This window comes from Struthio camelus, chromosome W, assembly GCF_040807025.1.
Source record: "Struthio camelus isolate bStrCam1 chromosome W, bStrCam1.hap1, whole genome shotgun sequence".
Taxonomy (NCBI): Eukaryota; Metazoa; Chordata; class Aves; order Struthioniformes; family Struthionidae; genus Struthio; species Struthio camelus.
The window spans coordinates 17,401,779-17,418,603 of NC_090981.1; the positions used below are offsets into that span (position 1 = coordinate 17,401,779).

Below are 16,825 nucleotides of genomic sequence, written 5' to 3' on the forward strand. Positions count from 1 at the left end.
AGTATTAATTACACAAAACAGATATGTAAAACAGTGTAAAATATAGTGAGCTAAAAGGAGGGCTACATTCTTCCGTTATGATAAACAACCGTAAGTAACAAGAAATTGGAAAAAAAAAAAAACCCACATAGATCTAGGCTTACACACAGATGGCAACACTGAGAGTTTTAAGTTCTCTCCTTGAGCACATTACATGTGATAAATAATATGCGAAATATTTAAAGAATGTTGTGGTTGCTTACAGAAGATTTTTAGCAAGCAAAGAGCCTGTAGCTATCGCTGCCTGCTGTCTCCTATCCCAATAATCCTGAGCTCATTTTCAGTAATGCCAAAATGTCATCTACATTAATTATCAAACATATATAGAGCCTGACTACGGCGTCTATTGCATTGTTAAGGCAACAGAAAAGAGTAACAGGTACATTTTGAGAAAGGAATCTCCATGTGTTAATAACTCTGAATGCCACGAGTACTGCTCAGCAATAAAAAGGCTCAGAAAAATCTCACAAAGTACCTGTGATTTCTGTGCCAAGGTCCACCCAGAACATGACTGTGAATCATCAGCTCCTGAAAAGATAGAGTCAAATCCTGGCCTTGCTAACATCAGGGAGTTTTGCCATTGCCTTGACTACTGGACCAAGCTTCATTGCCTTGACTGCTGGACCAAGCTTCATCTGAAGTGACTCAGACTCCTCTTCATCCCAAAAATAATTTGACAAACTCCCTCTCACTCTAGTCAAGTATGAAATTAAAAATCACTGACTCCATTCTGTTTTCTTAATTAGTATTTTAAGTCTCTGGAAATGTCCCCTTACAGATCATGGCAATTAACAAAGAACCTATTCAGGAAGTGCTTATTTGTTAATCTGATTTATTAGTCCTTTAAAAGAAGGGGGAATTTTCTTGAAAACAACCTCTGCCAAATCTATGGTCTATTTATATAAATAATTTAAAAAGGAAAGCCTTTGGTAAGCCAAGCCAAGGGGGTATAACGCAATAGAAGTCTCCATGCTCCAACGGCTCTTCTCAAAGAGAAAGAACACTGAAGCCCTGTCCCATCATCATGCAAAGAACTCATCGCCTGTACAAATTGTAAGGGGCTAGTACGGCTTGGATTGTGCAGTTCTAAAATGTGAGACGGGCAACATGCAGAGAAGTTCTTACGAAATGCCCTGTCCTGAGCCAGGGTATTTCAGCTCAGTTAACTAAGCCCTTAAAAATCAAAGCCAAATCGGTGGTAAGCCTTACTTCACACTTACAATTGCATTATGCCCCATGGTGGGAACCGAAATACTGTAGCTCTAACTCTGCTACAACAATTGCCTGTCCTGCATGTAGAATTTGCCAAGTTGAGCTCTGAGTCTACAGATCCAATAGCCTTATCCTCAGTATACTGCTGACTCGCACTCTCTCATGAGAGCAACGGCACACAAGATGGAGAGACACTTTTGCACAGCCTTTGAGTATCCTTCTTCCCCACGCCTGCACAGGCGTGCCCTGCACACTCCTTGGCGAAGACAGTGCTGTCCAATTCTGCCAGTTCAAGGCTCTGAAAACTTTGAAGATGCACAAACCCAACACCACTAACTTCACCTGAACACAATTGAAAAAAAAAAAAACCTATTTGCCATAATAAACCATTCAGGAAACCCAATACCCTCTCATCAGAGATAAAAGGAGAAAAAGTTCCTTGATATTTCAATTACTGGGTTAGATTTTGTGTAGCTTTTGGTTAACGTACACAAATAAGTTAAAGAAAGCTAAGGCTATAAACTGGATACTGTTTAATTTATAAATATCCACTTTATTTCGATTCTCTTCCCAAAAAGGTCTTAACAAAAAAGGTGGCAGAAGTGTTAGGTATGTTGTAAATTGTAATCTGGTTAAGTTAGGCTGTAAAAACCAAACATGTAAGTGAAGTCAAGCACAGTGTAAGAAACAAGCCAGCTGTTAATTAACAACTTATTTACAAGTTCATAAAATCAACTGAACTGGAGTAGATGTTCTGTGTTTGTCACCAACATTTTATTGTAAATGGTAACTTGCACACTTTATAGTAGAACAACAAAAAGAAAATAAAGTTCACTATATACAGCCTTCGTACAGGCTACTTGACTATACACAAGGCATAGTGATCATAACACAACCTAGTCTTCATAATAATCTGTGCACAAAAAAGACACCAATCAGACATTATGTGAACATTACAGTGAAATGACATCACAAGTCCAGTGAAAATTCAGCATAATACAAAACATATTGATCTACTGCAAATGACATCCTTTAAAACAATAAGCCTTTATTCAGTAGTAACTTAACCAGAGTCTGATGCAGAGATTTGTTGTGTAGTTATAAGTCTTTTAAGTGAAGCAACCTCTGCAGATAAGTTTGCTATCCCCTGCTTCAAATACAGGTTCTCTGACTCAGAGACATTGTAGATATTGTCTTTTATTTCAACAACTCCAGTCTTGCAACCACTCTGAATTTTTACATTGAGTTCCTTTTGATGCCAGAGTTCTGGTTTGAGAGACCAGTCTTGGATATTAGTCACTTGAACTGAGAAAGGAGTGTGAGAAGAATGCACCAAGCTTTGTGCACCGTGTTTTTCAAGCTCAAAATGTCTTTTTGACGACATATCAATAGGTGATGATAGTTTCTGTGTGGCATCATAGTCATTATCCATTGCTTCCACTTTAACTTGCATGGCTTTGGCTTTAATTCGAAGCTTGTGAGGCAAAGCTGAAGAATTCACTTCTGGAACTTTAACTGTTGCATGAACATTTTTATGTTCAACTGGGGAATGGATTGGACCCTTAGGAACCTGCTGTTCATCTTCTCCATCAGATGACTTTCCAACCACACCATCATCAGTTTCTGAAGTTCTCGGGGAATTACTGGAGGACCTATTAACTTGCAACAGAGGCGGAGAATGTGAGTACACATTAAAGGTAGTTCCCATGTAGTTTGGATATATGGACGCTTTATATGAACCTCTGTCATCTCTTGGCTCTCTCTCTAATTCAATAGGCTCTTGTTTTATAATCTGGAACTTGTTTTCAGGACTTCTGCAGTTGTTTTGTATACGACTCGGTTGAGTATGCTCTGCTGATGATATTTCAGACACATCAGACATAGAGCTTTGAGGAGAATGTTTGATGACAGAAATACAACTGCTACCAACTATAGATGGTTCGTGTTCATCTACAAATGAGTTAATATTTGATTTGGAACTTTGATAGTCTTGGAAATACACAGTTGTTGAGCTACTGAGTTTCTGTATCTCTTGGGCATAGGCTGCAGAACTAATTAAACCAAACTTCAGCTTCAACGAAAGCAGCTCCGCCTTCAAAGTGGCATTCTCCTCTCCCAGTGCAATTAGTTTGTTCTCTAAGACAAGGTCATTCAGTCGTCGTTTTTCACGAGATCTTTTGGCAGCTTCATTATTTTTCCGCCTTTTCTCCCAATACATAGCATCTTTCTTTTCATCTGGAATGAACTCTCGCTTTCTCCGGCAAGCTGAAGATTTGCTTTTTCCACTACTTGCTTCAGTAAGTAGTATGTCTTCGTTTGTAGACAAATCTTCAGACACTTCTGATAAAGTAGACTTAAGTACCATGATTTTGTCCACACTGCTACTTGTGTCAACAGGTCCGTGTTCCTTTTTGAGGGTCTGCATTTTCCTCAGCTGCATCAGAAACAATTTGTAATAGATCTACAATAAGCAACAGAGCAAGCTCGTTCCCCAGTACTTCTCAAACCACGACTTGATAAATACAGTAATTTTAGATCCACACACATTCTTCCTTTTGTTTCATATTCTCAAACAGAAGTGCCTAGATCCAATTTGCTTGTCAGAGGCAATGAGAATCTTCTAAATAACCTGCAATAAATAGAGAACTGGATTATTATCTAGGAATCGCTGTTTGGGGCTTTCAAAAGTAGCTTTCAATAGAAACCTTACATTAGTATTTGATTCATTAAGCCTGCTGTAATATGAAGGAAGCTCAGCACAGCAACAACTGATATTCTATGCTTCATGATACCTAGGTAGCAGATTTGCTTCCAAAACAAATACAATATGATCCAAGGAAAAGCAATACAGAAAATATTTGGGTTTTGATCTGACAATACTGTTGTCATAGACCTTTCCGTGATATCACTGACCAACTTAAACCTCTACCACTTAACACTGCAGAACACCAGGCATGCTGATGAACAGCACTGGAAAGTATCTTGTTCTTCCAAATTAAAACATCTCTTCTGAAAACAGCTGTGGTGTGTGACTTAGAAATGCTGTATATTTGGGTTCTCCACAGATTAAAAATAACATAAGCTGATTTAGAGAAACTAGAGTGCTTTCTATTGTCTTAAAATAAAACTGTCATCCGTTAAAGCTATTACAGGATACAAAAACAGTAATTAAATCTGCAACATATACACTTGGAGTTTTAAAATCCCTTATTGATCAATTATATCAAATTAATAAATGTACACATATAACTCTGACAATCACCTAACTTACATAATCCATTTTTTCCCCTCTTGTCAACTTTCCTCTCTCTTATATACAGAGCTCTAAAATCAGTATTGAAAATACATTAGAGAAATATGCCACTGAGGTATGCACACTTCTGGAAAACAGTGCGCATATTAAAATGGGAGTTTGAATCTAAAAATATTACCATTAATGAAAGAAAACTAGCTTAACCTTTAGCTCCAGACATTTTGGCCAGTAAAATTTATCTTAGCATTTAAACTGGCATCTGTTTTATTTAATCCCTGTCAATACAAAAATACTTTCTCTGCATAGCCTCATTTGATTCTGATCTGAAACATAGCTTCTCCATACCCCATTTCCACACTCAGTCACGTTTCTGACAGAACAAATGTAGTATGACAATCGCTTTTATAGGACTGACTAACAAGTCAACAATGATTCTTGCCTGTATAACAAAAAAATAGTGACTTCAGATTAATGTCACTATTTATTGGAGATGTTTTACAATGACTAATGAAACTGATTTTAACGTTATCAGTGGTGAAAGTTATAAAAGAATTAATGAATTGTATTCTGGCAGTTTCTCTTGTCTTTTCCAGAAGGCAAAGAGGAGTGAATGATGTAATAACAATTAAGCAGGGTCATAAAGACTCGGGTTTCAAGCTGGGTTCTGTTCCATCAAACCATGCCAACTCTTCTGTCATGAAAAATTAACACATTTAATAGAAGAGCTAGGCTGAATTTCCTAAAATCCATAGTTAATTACTGACATGTAACTATTTGTCTTCAATAATACAGCCTTAATGGAAAATAGAGCTAGAAGCCAGCCACAGCAACGACACTATCTAACATTTTACTGCAAAAGCAGCACCACAAATTGCCATGTTTGTAAAGCAGAAATGTAACTTTAATTACATAGTTAGATTCTGATCCAAAATTCAAACTAGAGTCAAAGGGAGTTTTCTGTCAAGCTAAATACGAGTTGGACCACATTTAAAAACAACAAAAAAAGCCTAACTACAAAGCAACATTGATTCCTCCAAAAATTCAGTATAATTTGATTTGCTGAAGAAACTGTACAGTCATTCTGTCCATTTCAGTGCTACATGTCATCACAGGCTTAATTAATATGAATGCTGGGCTAGTTTAACAGTAATACAACCTAATACTTAAAAAAAAAAAAAAAAAGTTGGGCATACGGATTTTAATGTTACTTTCAATGAGGTAGGAAGATCGAAATGCAGGCAAAACGTTTAAATGTATTCAGTAGTCTTGTGCTACAAATATGAAAAAAAACACAAACAGGTCACCTAGTCTGTGGCATCTGTAGACTATTCAGCCTCTGTAAGGTGGCTTCACATTACAAGAAAGAAGATACCAAGGTTTTATTTCATTATCCTCTAGCATTAGGATTGCAGGGATATTGACCCATAATTGTCTTGATACACTACAATCATTGTATTTATTTCTGTCATTAACAACTTTTGGGTTTCTGAGGAAATGCATCCATTCTCTATAGCCCACAGTGTGAAGCAGTATAATGTGCACTGAATATCTATGAAATCATCACTTTTCCCCTCGTATGCATCTCAGTCAACTCTCACTGAAGTCAAAAGGATTCAAATAGCTTCTATGGAATTTGGAAAGGCCTTATCAATGCAGAGACTGATTGAATTTTACATTGCTAGAGAGCTAAACTCAAAGCCAAATAACAAATATTTATTCATTTTCTATATGTTTATGTGCCATATACCCTGGAACATGTGCACTTATTTGAAATAATACTAATGGAAAAGAAGTATTTACAAATGGTAAGATTTGTGCATATTTTTAGAAAAAAAGCCACACCCACAGACCCCCCTCCATTTAAAACATAAAAACCCACACATGTGTATTGTTTTCTGTTTTCTTTATATTCCAACCTTCCACTCCAAACACAGTATGGAAGCAACATGTTTTGTCTTAAATAAGACAAGAGGACAAGATCTGAGGACAAGAACTACGATCTTGTAACAATCTGTATGGTCTCCAACTCAAACAATCCCAACTTTGGTGTTTGTCCAGTCCTATAAATTTGGGGGAAAATATTAGTAATGAGATGGTAATAATAAATAGTAAAATGGCTTGGGTTTCCCCCCCCACCCTCCCCCTTCCCCTAAATGTATGTAGATTGTGGGCACAGCTCATCAGTATGACCTTCTATTTATCAGTGAAAATTCAACTGCAAGTTCAAGTGCAGTCTCATGCAGGCAAATACTGATGTTGGGCTGCACTTAAAATTGCAGAGTTCATATCCCATACTCCATGGGCCTTCTATAGTTTGGGGCATTCCAGGGCACGATCAGCTTGTTTTAGCACTGGTAATTCCTGTTTTGGCCAGTCTCCCTCCTGTACACGTTGTTCCTGGCACAAATAAACTCAATGTGGAATAGGTAGCATGTAAGTCTACAGCAAATATAAGTGCGTATCAAAACAATGGTGTTTTTGCATGCAGTATTCAACTTTGCTCTTTGCCAGAGTCCATCAGCAAAGCAGTCAAGACAGAAACATGTCACATGTTTTATGTCAGTCTTACTGGTTTGCTATTTATGTAGCTAGTTCTAATGCTATTACTTTAGTCATCTAACAAAACAACAATAAAGCTCTAGCTCTTTCCACATCTTCCCTGAACACTTTTATCATGGTAACTAAAATTGCTGCTTTACAAACAGGAGTCAAAGCCCTAGCTTGTTAATAGTTCTCCATGCGGATCAGCCCAACACTGACTCTGTAAACAAATTAAATTCCATCTGATGATAATGGCAAAATGCCTTCAATAAAAACAGCCATTTCACTTCACTTGCATTTTATAATTCCACTGAAAAACTTCAGTATTTACACATAAATTAATGAACTGTAATGATTCCTCTGACTGTATTTCAAATTCCAATATTTTCCCTTATGATTAATTTTTCAATTGTTTTATCACTCCCTCATAAAGAATTACAAAACCAACATTTAATACTGCCTTACATTAGTCACTGTTAAAGATTTTTTTTTTGGTTGGTTGATGTTAATGGCATTGAGTGCCAATTCAACAATGTAATAACACTCGACCCTGTTAACTTAATTACAGACCCAGTCTTGCTGCCACAGCAATTTTGCCATTGGCTTCCACAGAAGCAGGATACAATCCCAGATCCAAGTATAAATGAGACTGTTTTATAGAATTCCTACTACTGAAGCAAGAAATTATGTATGCAGAAATCATGAAAAGTTAATTTACCCATGGACTTCAAAAATACTTAAGTGCTCTGATAGTGTCAAAATAGCACGTTAAGGATCTGATCCCGAGGACTTATGAATTCACACTGTAATTCCTGAAATGTGCCAAAGGGTTGAAGGACTGGGCCACAATCTTGCCTCTCTTTGTTCTTTGTAATTTAATTATATAAGTCAGTTCTTCTTTAGAATACGCATATGGGTTTCCATATATGCAATTACTCTGTGGGAAACGTATATGTATATTTTTGTATTTATCAAAATAATTCACCTTACCTCCAAGCTTAATTTTTGAAAACATTTCCTATAATGAGCTAACCAATTATTTAATTCTATTGCTTCAATATTTTGATAGTCATTCTACCATGCCAAATGAAAGCCAATTTCAAGCATTGAGATGCTTTCAAACTGTCCTCGCTTTTGTAAAGCCAAGTGTCTATAAGATTTACCTCACTGTCCTTCACAAATGGAAAATAACTGCAAAGCAGAACTTCACATTAGATATATATATATCTTTATCATTGTTATGTTAAAGAATAACAACTCAGGCCAACTATGTGGCAAAGTACAGGAAAAACAACACAAGTTCATATTGATATGTGTGCCTGCACACATTTTTAGTAGCAGTTTTCTGTGTTTGGTACAGGTATCATTAATCATGATATCGCTAACATCCTGTTGCAGGTTAATTTATCTATTTTATAGATCTATCCACATACTAGAAGAGCTGGTATAGAACCTGTTCACAGATATCCAGAAATGATTAGCTTGCACTCCAAACATTGAAAATTTGAAGAATGTTTTGCACTTTCTACCTTTAAAGCATTTTAAAAATATTTCCTAGCTATCTGAAGACCTTTAGGAGGTATGGAAAGAACACTAACACCACTGTATACATAGGAGAGGAAAATGAATCTGAGTCTAATTGACAGATATACAGCCTAACTAAACACTGCTTAAACATTTTGGAGCTACTCTACCCCTACTGCTTCTCACAGACAAAATTATGCTATCAAATTCTACACCCTTTCAGGTCTATAATAATTTAGAAAACCTCCCCAACTAGGGTGTGGTCCCCAAAGGCCAATCCAACCTCCACTGAAAGAACTCTTGCCTTATTTCTAGCACCTTACTGAAATTCTGGACCTTCTGAAGAAAAGTTATGATGCCAAATCCACCGGAAGAGTGATATTAGCCCTAGGATAGGCTTTTAGGCAAGGCCTAGGGTCTAGGCAATGTAGAGCAAATGAAATTCAGATTTTCTGGAAAGCTCAGGGAACTGGATTTTATGCTACGACAAGCAGGTTATCCAAGGTCACAGAGCAAAACAGCATTTGCAATAAGAACGTCGCCACCCCTTATTGCCGTTATAGAGCTAACGCTCATACAGACCATGAATCCATTACGGCTGCATGGAGGAACAGAACTATTTCTCCTGCACTACAGTTCCCTTTTCTTACAACTTAATGGGCATTTGAATTGCTTACGCTTCCAGGATCAACATGCAATTAGGTCAGTGGAACAGGGATGATGATAGCTCTGTACAAGATGACCCATTTTTGATAAAAGGGTGGTTTTCTTTGTCTTATTGAAGGAAAATCATGGGAGGTGTCTACGTACTATACTTCATTCGAACATTAAGAATCATTTGTCTACTACGACAGTTTTCAATCAATATATATTAAAAAGAATAAGTTCATGGGGGCACTTGGAACACTATTGCACTTTCATATTACTCAGCTCCAAGCTGAACCCAGAAAGTTGATGTCACATGCAATTTTTATGAAAGACTTTCATTGTTAGGAAAATTAGTTAAGTTACTGTTTATCTTAATAACCACAAAATAACTCATTAAAGTATAGCTTGTCTCCCAAAGGTAAATTATACAAATTATGCAAATAAAATTTGCATTTGCAGAGAACCAAACATATGTTAAAACAGTTGTTGTTCAGAAAGGTCAGTCAAGGTTAATAGGTGCAAATTTGACCTATATTTTGCTTAGGAAATCAGTATAAATCTATCGGATCTGTTTAATTTTTCCAAAGCAAAAGGTTTGCTGCTCTGTTTTTTTGTGTTTTTTTTTTTTTTGGGGGGGGGGGGGGGGAGACCCAAAATCCAGTGTTGCTCAAAGTGCTCAGGAGAAAAAAAAAGCTGAGAGGCAGAAGAACTATATTACTTATATAAATAATCATATTTAAATGAAATGGCATGATTTGTATCACTTGCATACCTCTTGCTGATACTTGGAATAAATTTCCAATAGAAACAATAGTTACTGAAGTTATAGTTATATAGTTACAGTTAGTTATAGTACTCTTACAACACACTTCTCCTCACTTCAATAACTACTTGACGGTAGGAAAAACTAGATTTCACCACATCATAACTTTAATAGTAACAATGTTCTGCAAATGAAATCTCAACCTTCCTAACTTCAAATACTAAGACCATAATTTGTTTTATTGCTTTCCCCTAATTAAGGGCCATAAAACAAAAATACAAAAAAAAACAATCAAAGGTTAATTATTCTGACAACACATAGCTTTCTATTATTGAACTGTAGTCTTACAAATGCCAAGCATGGACTAGAGCTTCAGCTGATCTAAATTTATATAGCTCTATTAAAAGGCAGTAGAATTATGTCAATTAATCCCAGCTGATGCTCTAAACATATATTATATAAGAACTGAAGTACAAATATGTGAAATTAAACACTGCCTGTAAAAGTCTTGATCTCTACCACTTGCTGCAAATGAAACCGAGCAGTAGCAAATTGTTAGCACTCCAGTTCTGCAAGATAATCCAGGTGGGAAGGATACTGCCCACACAAAGCCCCATTTTCTTTATTGAGAGTCCAAGTGTGAGGTTCCACGCATAACAGGATATCTTGCAAGACCGGCACCTATACTGTTAACGGCTGTGAAGCCATCTTGATGGCAAAACCTGGTTAATTACTCAAGTAATTCAGGAACAGAACCGAAAACTAAACTAAGATTTGGAAACTTAAATAGAAGGAAAAAAAGGTAAAAATTATTTTAAATAATATATTTATTTTCTGTTGGAAAGAAGGTATTTCTATAAGAACTATCACCAGATTCAGTCTCAGCATATGCTAATTTGGACCTGGATCAATTCAGCACAGAAATTGGGGAGGGGGGAAGGGGGGGGGAAAGAGGATATTTAATAAGGTCCTACTACTAACCCATTTCAGGTATACCTCTAAAACCAAAAGGTTTTCAGGCACATCGCTTTTACCACATTTTGAATGAAATCCAAGTATGTCCTTGTTTACACAACCTTATTTTGACAGTCATGCTCAGCATGAGTAAGTAGACAGACTTATACATTTTTTGTTTTAAAAAAATATCAGATTTTTTCCAAGTACTAAAATACTGCAACACTGAAATCAACTGACATTTTCTCTTAGAAGAGCTTAGAAGAGGCTGTAGGAATTGACCACCTATTTGCATTTATTTTTTCTATTACATATCCTAAGCACATTTATATCTCATAACTGGCTGTAATGATCATGGCAAGGTCACCTAGAAGAGTCAATTAAGCTGATGAGTCAGATACATTGCTTAACAGTGTGTAATAAGCCTCAAACAGAGGATTTTATTGTTCACATTATTGCATCATAGTGATGTTATAACAGCAGCAAGATTGCTGTCTGGAAAAAGAAACTATTGCATAAACATAGTTTGCATAACTATTTACTAAAATAAGTCAATTTAAGATGAGCTAAAGGTTTTTTTTTTTTTGATGAGTTTTATTTCAAGATAAAGGATTGAAAAAAGCCACATAGCACCAATATCTTTTGTAGACTGTGCATTGCTTTTATTGCACTAGAAAGAATGTCTGTGTGTTCTACAAATTTCAGCCAAAGCATGGCAAATACTGTTCCTTCTTAGGATAAGATAAGCTGTGAAGAGGTCATGTAAGTTCGTATTGGTCATGAGAAGACTGTAAGCTTTCTGACACCTTTCAAATCAGTCTCTTCCCCCCCCCCCCCAATCAATTCCAGCAGAATCTTGAAGCTTTCAAGTCAAATCCAGGAAGCTGGATATTTCAAAAGCTAGTTAAGAGTCCTTTAGAGAATAAGATGAGTTAAAAATAGAATATAAATAAAAATGGAAAGTGAAGGCAGACAGTTTTGAAAAGTTAACACTTCAACAGTCAAATAGATACCATTATGAAATTTGTCACATTACAGATGTCTTTGTTAGTGCCATTGATACTAAGAACCTTTACTGAGTAATCCTTGATTTTGTTTGTATAAAATCAGGTCTTTGGGCCCAAACTTGAAATCTTATTCATTCAAATTTCTTATCAAAGACAACATCTGGACTGAATAAAGACTGCAAAACTGTTGCCCATAGCAGTATTTTAAACTAGGCTCACTCTGGATTGAATTAATTACTGAGGAGGGCAAAGATGACTCAAAGTAGGTTACATACAAAAGGAATGAACACAATGAAACTGAGTGCGATCGTACAAGTTACAAGGACGAGGGGGGGAAAAAAACAGGTTGTTTGGTTTTAACACAGCAGTAATTCCAAATGGCTTCACTATCACAAAACTGTACTTGACCCTAACAATTAAGTAGCAGAAAAGTTTGTGCACGTTATCAAGAATATCACATGTTGAAAATATTTTACTGTTACTACCTACAGCAGTTATACAGAACATACCAAAGGAGCTGTGATACTAAATTTTAACCTCACAGGCTTTGGTCATAAACGCACTGATTTTGGTTTTATCTACTGAGAAGATAGTTTTGGACACAAAAGAAATTACTTCATCTTTAAAGGTAAGTTACCACAACAACTTTCGAGGTAGCCTCCTACAGAGGACAGGGCACATGCTGACCCCCGAACATGGGAGCCCCAGCCCTGCCTTTTGCCAATGGTAACGCCGAAGCAACCGGGCAAAACAACAGAATTGGGCAATAGCCATTTTTTATTGTTTGTTACGTAAGGAGAAAGCTGAAAATATTCGGGTGGCAGGGGGCGGCGTGGGGAGGAAGGCTTTCGGCCGCTTACGGCAGGCCGCCGCCTTCCCGCCTGGGCCGGCGGGAGCGCGGCACCGCTGCACCCGCTGCCCCCGCCGCGCGGGGCCTGCGCGGCCGCCGCTCACCTGCCCCTCCGGCCGGAGCCGGCGAGAGCGGGGCCCTCTTTGTCTGGCTCTCCCGTGCCGCAGGCGGCGGTCGGAGGCGGCAGGCGCCCGCCGCTACCGGCCGCGGCCCGCCGACGCCCCCGCAAGGGGGAAACGAGCGGGCGGATCCCCTCCCGCCCGCCGGGCCCTGCCGCTCCGCGGGGCGCGGCGGCGAGGCGCGGGCCGCGCTGCGGGGAGGCGGCCGCTGCCTCCCTCGCCACAAAGGCGGCCCGGCCCTGCGCGGCGCGGATCGGCAGCCCCCTACGTGACCGGCGGCGCATGGCGCCCGGCCCGCTCCCCTCAGCGCGGCCCCGCGCTGTCCCCCCCCAGCCCCGGCCGCAGAACAAAGGGCTGCGGGGAGCGGCAGCGCCCCCAGCCCTCGCCCGCCGCCGCGCGGACAGGGGAAGGGGGGAGGGAGGGAGGGGGGCGCGGCCCCGCTGCCGCGCCCCAACGGCCGCCCGCCTGCCGCGCCCCAACGGCCCCCGCCGCCCCCCGCGGAAGGCGCCGACGGCTACCTGGGCGCCCGGCGTTGCGCAACGCCCGCGGGGCAGCCGGCGGCGGGATGGGGCCCGCGGGCGGCCGCCGCCGTATGCCCGGTCGCCCCGGCCGCCGTGCCTCACAGCGCCGCCCGCCCGCCCGCCGCGATCGCGCCCAGGCTGGCCGGGGATTAGCGCCACCGGGAATGTCATACTGACCTACTTCGGCTTTCCGCCTCTTCCACGTTAAAACGCCCGGTTTCGCGGGAGCGGGGCACTTGCGTGCCCCCTCTGCCCGGCGCTACTCCTCCGCCCGAGCCCATTGCAGCCGGGAGGGGACCGGCAGACTGTCTCACTTCTTCAGGGCTGTTGACATTCTCTTAAATTCGTTCCTCTCTTAAATTAGATGTTCCCTTTTTTAAGAAATGACAAGTGAAAGCCAGTACCAAAGAAATTGTTTAGTGTCTCGGCGAAATGCCGTCCTAAAAATACAGCCTTATCAAAACGTCTCTGAAGGCGTGGAGTTAAAAATCCAAGCAAATGGCCTTGGACGTCTATATGCACAGCTCTGAAGAAACAACCAGAAATAGCACACGAAGCCACAATTGCTAAAATGCGATAGGGCTAAATATAGATTAACACAAATTTCATTTTGAGGTACACGGCACACATTCAGCGAGCACGAGTTACCTCCCCACTTACCCAGTTGTCTACTTCCCTTATTAAACGTACTTTAACAAAATCTGTTACAGTTACATTTTTTTTTAGGGTGAGATTGTCCTAGTTTCTTTGTAGCGAGATTATAAAATCGCATAATTAGCTCCCTCTTCCTAGCCTGACTGCCAGCAAATTCTGTGGTTACATAATGCAACATTTCCAGGAACTATTATGTGATCGGTCCTGCAGTGTCTGAAAAACAGCGACAAAAGTGACGAAAAAGGCTTAGGCAAACACAACCTAGCAAAACACGGGGGCTGGGGAGGGGGGGAGGCGGAATGCTACCATTAATGCCGCTTGCCCACAAACAACATCCCCGAGCACAGCGTGAAAACAGGCTCTCTCCGCCGGCCCCTGACAAACGACGGCCACAAAACTCCGATTCCTCCCCCGCCCCCGCCCCGGTAAACGCACAAAAGGGTTGTAATTCATGACCTAACGCTTAACTCCGCACCAAAAATTACCACGGCATTTCACACTCACGCACACATCTTGTCCTAGCGCTTGCTGATATTTCACAGCGAACAAGATTATGCAATGTACGAAAGAACAAGTCCCACAGACCCTCCCCCGGGCTCGCTGGGCGTACAGGCGACAAACGGGGGGGAAAAAAAGAAAGGAAAAAATATGGGGGGAAAGGGACAGCCTTATATTAAGAACAAGCGCTGCAAGCACAACAGAGCCTTAAACAGGCATTTTCCAGATTTCTTTTCGTGCCATTACCCCCTTCAACGAGCCTCCTGCGAGCAAGCAAAACCAGCTTTTTTTTTTTTCCTGTAACCTGCTGCCGCCGCTCGCAGACACCTCCCCACCCGCCGGGAGGCCAGACCCAGCGCCGCGGCGCTCTTCTCCCCCGAAACACCGCTTTTCCCCCCAACAAGGAGACATATTATGCAACCGCAGCCCAGCCCCGGCCAGCGACGAGCAGCCGCTCCGAGCCTACGTGATGCGCGGAGGGCGCTGCAACCACAGCGGCCACCTTAAGGCGGCCAGCCCCGGCGCTGACACGCCAGCAAAAGTTTACACACACGCACACACGCACCCATATCCGCGCGCATCCCGCGCAGCGCAGCGCTCCGCGCACGACGGCGACACTCGCCCCGCGCCTTCCTACCTCCAGTGCGGCGCGGGGCGCGGAGCATCCCCTGGGCCGCGCCGGGCCGGGCCGGACCGGGCCGAGCCGAGCCGGGCGGGCTGGAGGCGAGGCGGGTAGGGCCGGGCAGGCAGCGGCGCCCGGCTTGTTCCGGGAGCGGAGCGGTCCCGGTGTGAGGCAGTGACTGAGAGAAGGCAGGAGGGAGGGAGGAAGGGCGGCAGCGAGCGAACGGGCGAGGGAGGGAAGGAGGGAGCGTGCAGCGGCGGCGGCGGCGCGGAGGGATGTGTGTTAGTAGGTCAGGGCTGTGCGCGGCGCGGGGCGCGCAGCCCGCATGCCAGCCGCGCCGCGCTGTGAGTGGCGGCGGCGCCGCCCCAATCCGAGCCGGGCGCTCTCGGGGGGGGACCAATGGGGGCGGCCGGGGGGCGGGCCAGGGGGCGGGCCGGCCGCCCCGCCCCCCGCCCCGCCGGGCTGTGTGTGGTACAGTAGGTCTGTGTGCTGGGATTGCATAACCGCCGGGCGGGCGGGGGGCGCTGCCGTTTACGTAACCGCCCCTGGCCAGCCGGGGGGCAGCGCGCGCGCGCGCGCGTGCGTGGGGGGGGCCCTCCCCGCGCAACCTCCGCGAGGGCGGAGCGGGGGGGAAGGGGCCGCGCGGCGGCGTAGCTCCGCGGTGCGGCCCCTCCCCTCTCCCCCCCCCGCGCCCAACGGCCGGTCCGCGGGGCGGGGGTGCGCAGGCTGCGCGGCGCCGTGTGCCTCGCCCGCTGCCCCGCGGAGCGGCGGCGGCTCCACCGGGCTGGGCCGGGCTGCGGGGGCTCCGCGGGCCTGCGCGGGGGGTGGGGGGAGGGCCTCTGCCCCCAGTCTGGGGAGGATTTACGCAGAGGTTTGAGCGCGGTCGTTTTAATGGTCGGGGAAAATTAACTGCGCTGTAGCTGTCGCAGCTTCGCCGTTTGCTTGGTATGTAGCGTAATGAGATTGTATCTGACCGGAGCGTAAAAATAAACCCCTCAGATCTGGCAGAAGCATTATCGTCTCGGAGTAATTGCACAAGACCTGAAAACTGTATTTCTGAGGCACGTATCTGCCATCTAGCCACGGCATATGGGTAATCCTCCAATGAATTATACTTAATCTTTGACTCGCAAGAGAAAAAAAAAGAAAGAAAGAAAGAAAAAAGGGAAAAAAAGCTTGCTGAAGATACGCTGGCTCAGTGTTGGGTGTGTTCCCTGCTGTTACGCCACTTGGCATTTTGCTCTGTGAGCTACAAAGCGTACACTGTATGCATCAGAGAGTGCAGCCAGTGTTTTCTTTTACTGATCTTCAAGGATGAAGGATTTCGCTAGTATTGCTTCCCCTGACTTCACCCTTGCTCCCCCTTGCCGTGCTGAAACGCTCCGGAGCGGGGCCGCGCTGTGGAGAAGCCCCTCGGGCGGCTGCCTGTCCCGCTGTCCCCGAGAGGCGATTCCACGCGGGTGCCGGGGGAGCGAGCGCCTGCCTCCACCCGACACCTCCCCAGCCACCCTCCAATGCCGCTTCTCCTCACGAAGGAGTCAGAGGAAGGGAGATTAAATAAGACAGTGTGGTGTTGGTTTGACCCTTGTTTAACCTCCATTTTAGAAAATGACACATGGC

General features: G+C 43.2%; 1 protein-coding gene across 7 annotated transcripts in view; it reads right to left on the reverse strand.

The window, feature by feature from the left end:
* The window catches only part of LOC104150280 (nuclear factor interleukin-3-regulated protein), a 41,350-nt gene extending 25,768 nt beyond the window's left edge, over positions 1 to 15,582 (reverse strand). For 2 of the 7 annotated variants that reach the window (XR_011137264.1, XR_011137265.1), the window contains exon 1: positions 15,221 to 15,559. Coding sequence is in view for 5 of the 7 variants with exons in the window: in XM_068924785.1 (XP_068780886.1) it covers positions 2,315 to 3,691 (1,377 nt within the window). In the remaining 2 variants the exon portion in view is untranslated. Of the gene's footprint in view, positions 1 to 2,003; positions 3,881 to 13,608; positions 13,981 to 14,091; positions 14,461 to 14,589; positions 14,645 to 15,220 lie in introns of those variants that run through there. The other 5 variants (XM_068924785.1, XM_068924786.1, XM_009684438.2 and 2 more) reach the window with 5 other exon arrangements.
* Positions 15,583 to 16,825: the final 1,243 nt, after the last annotated feature.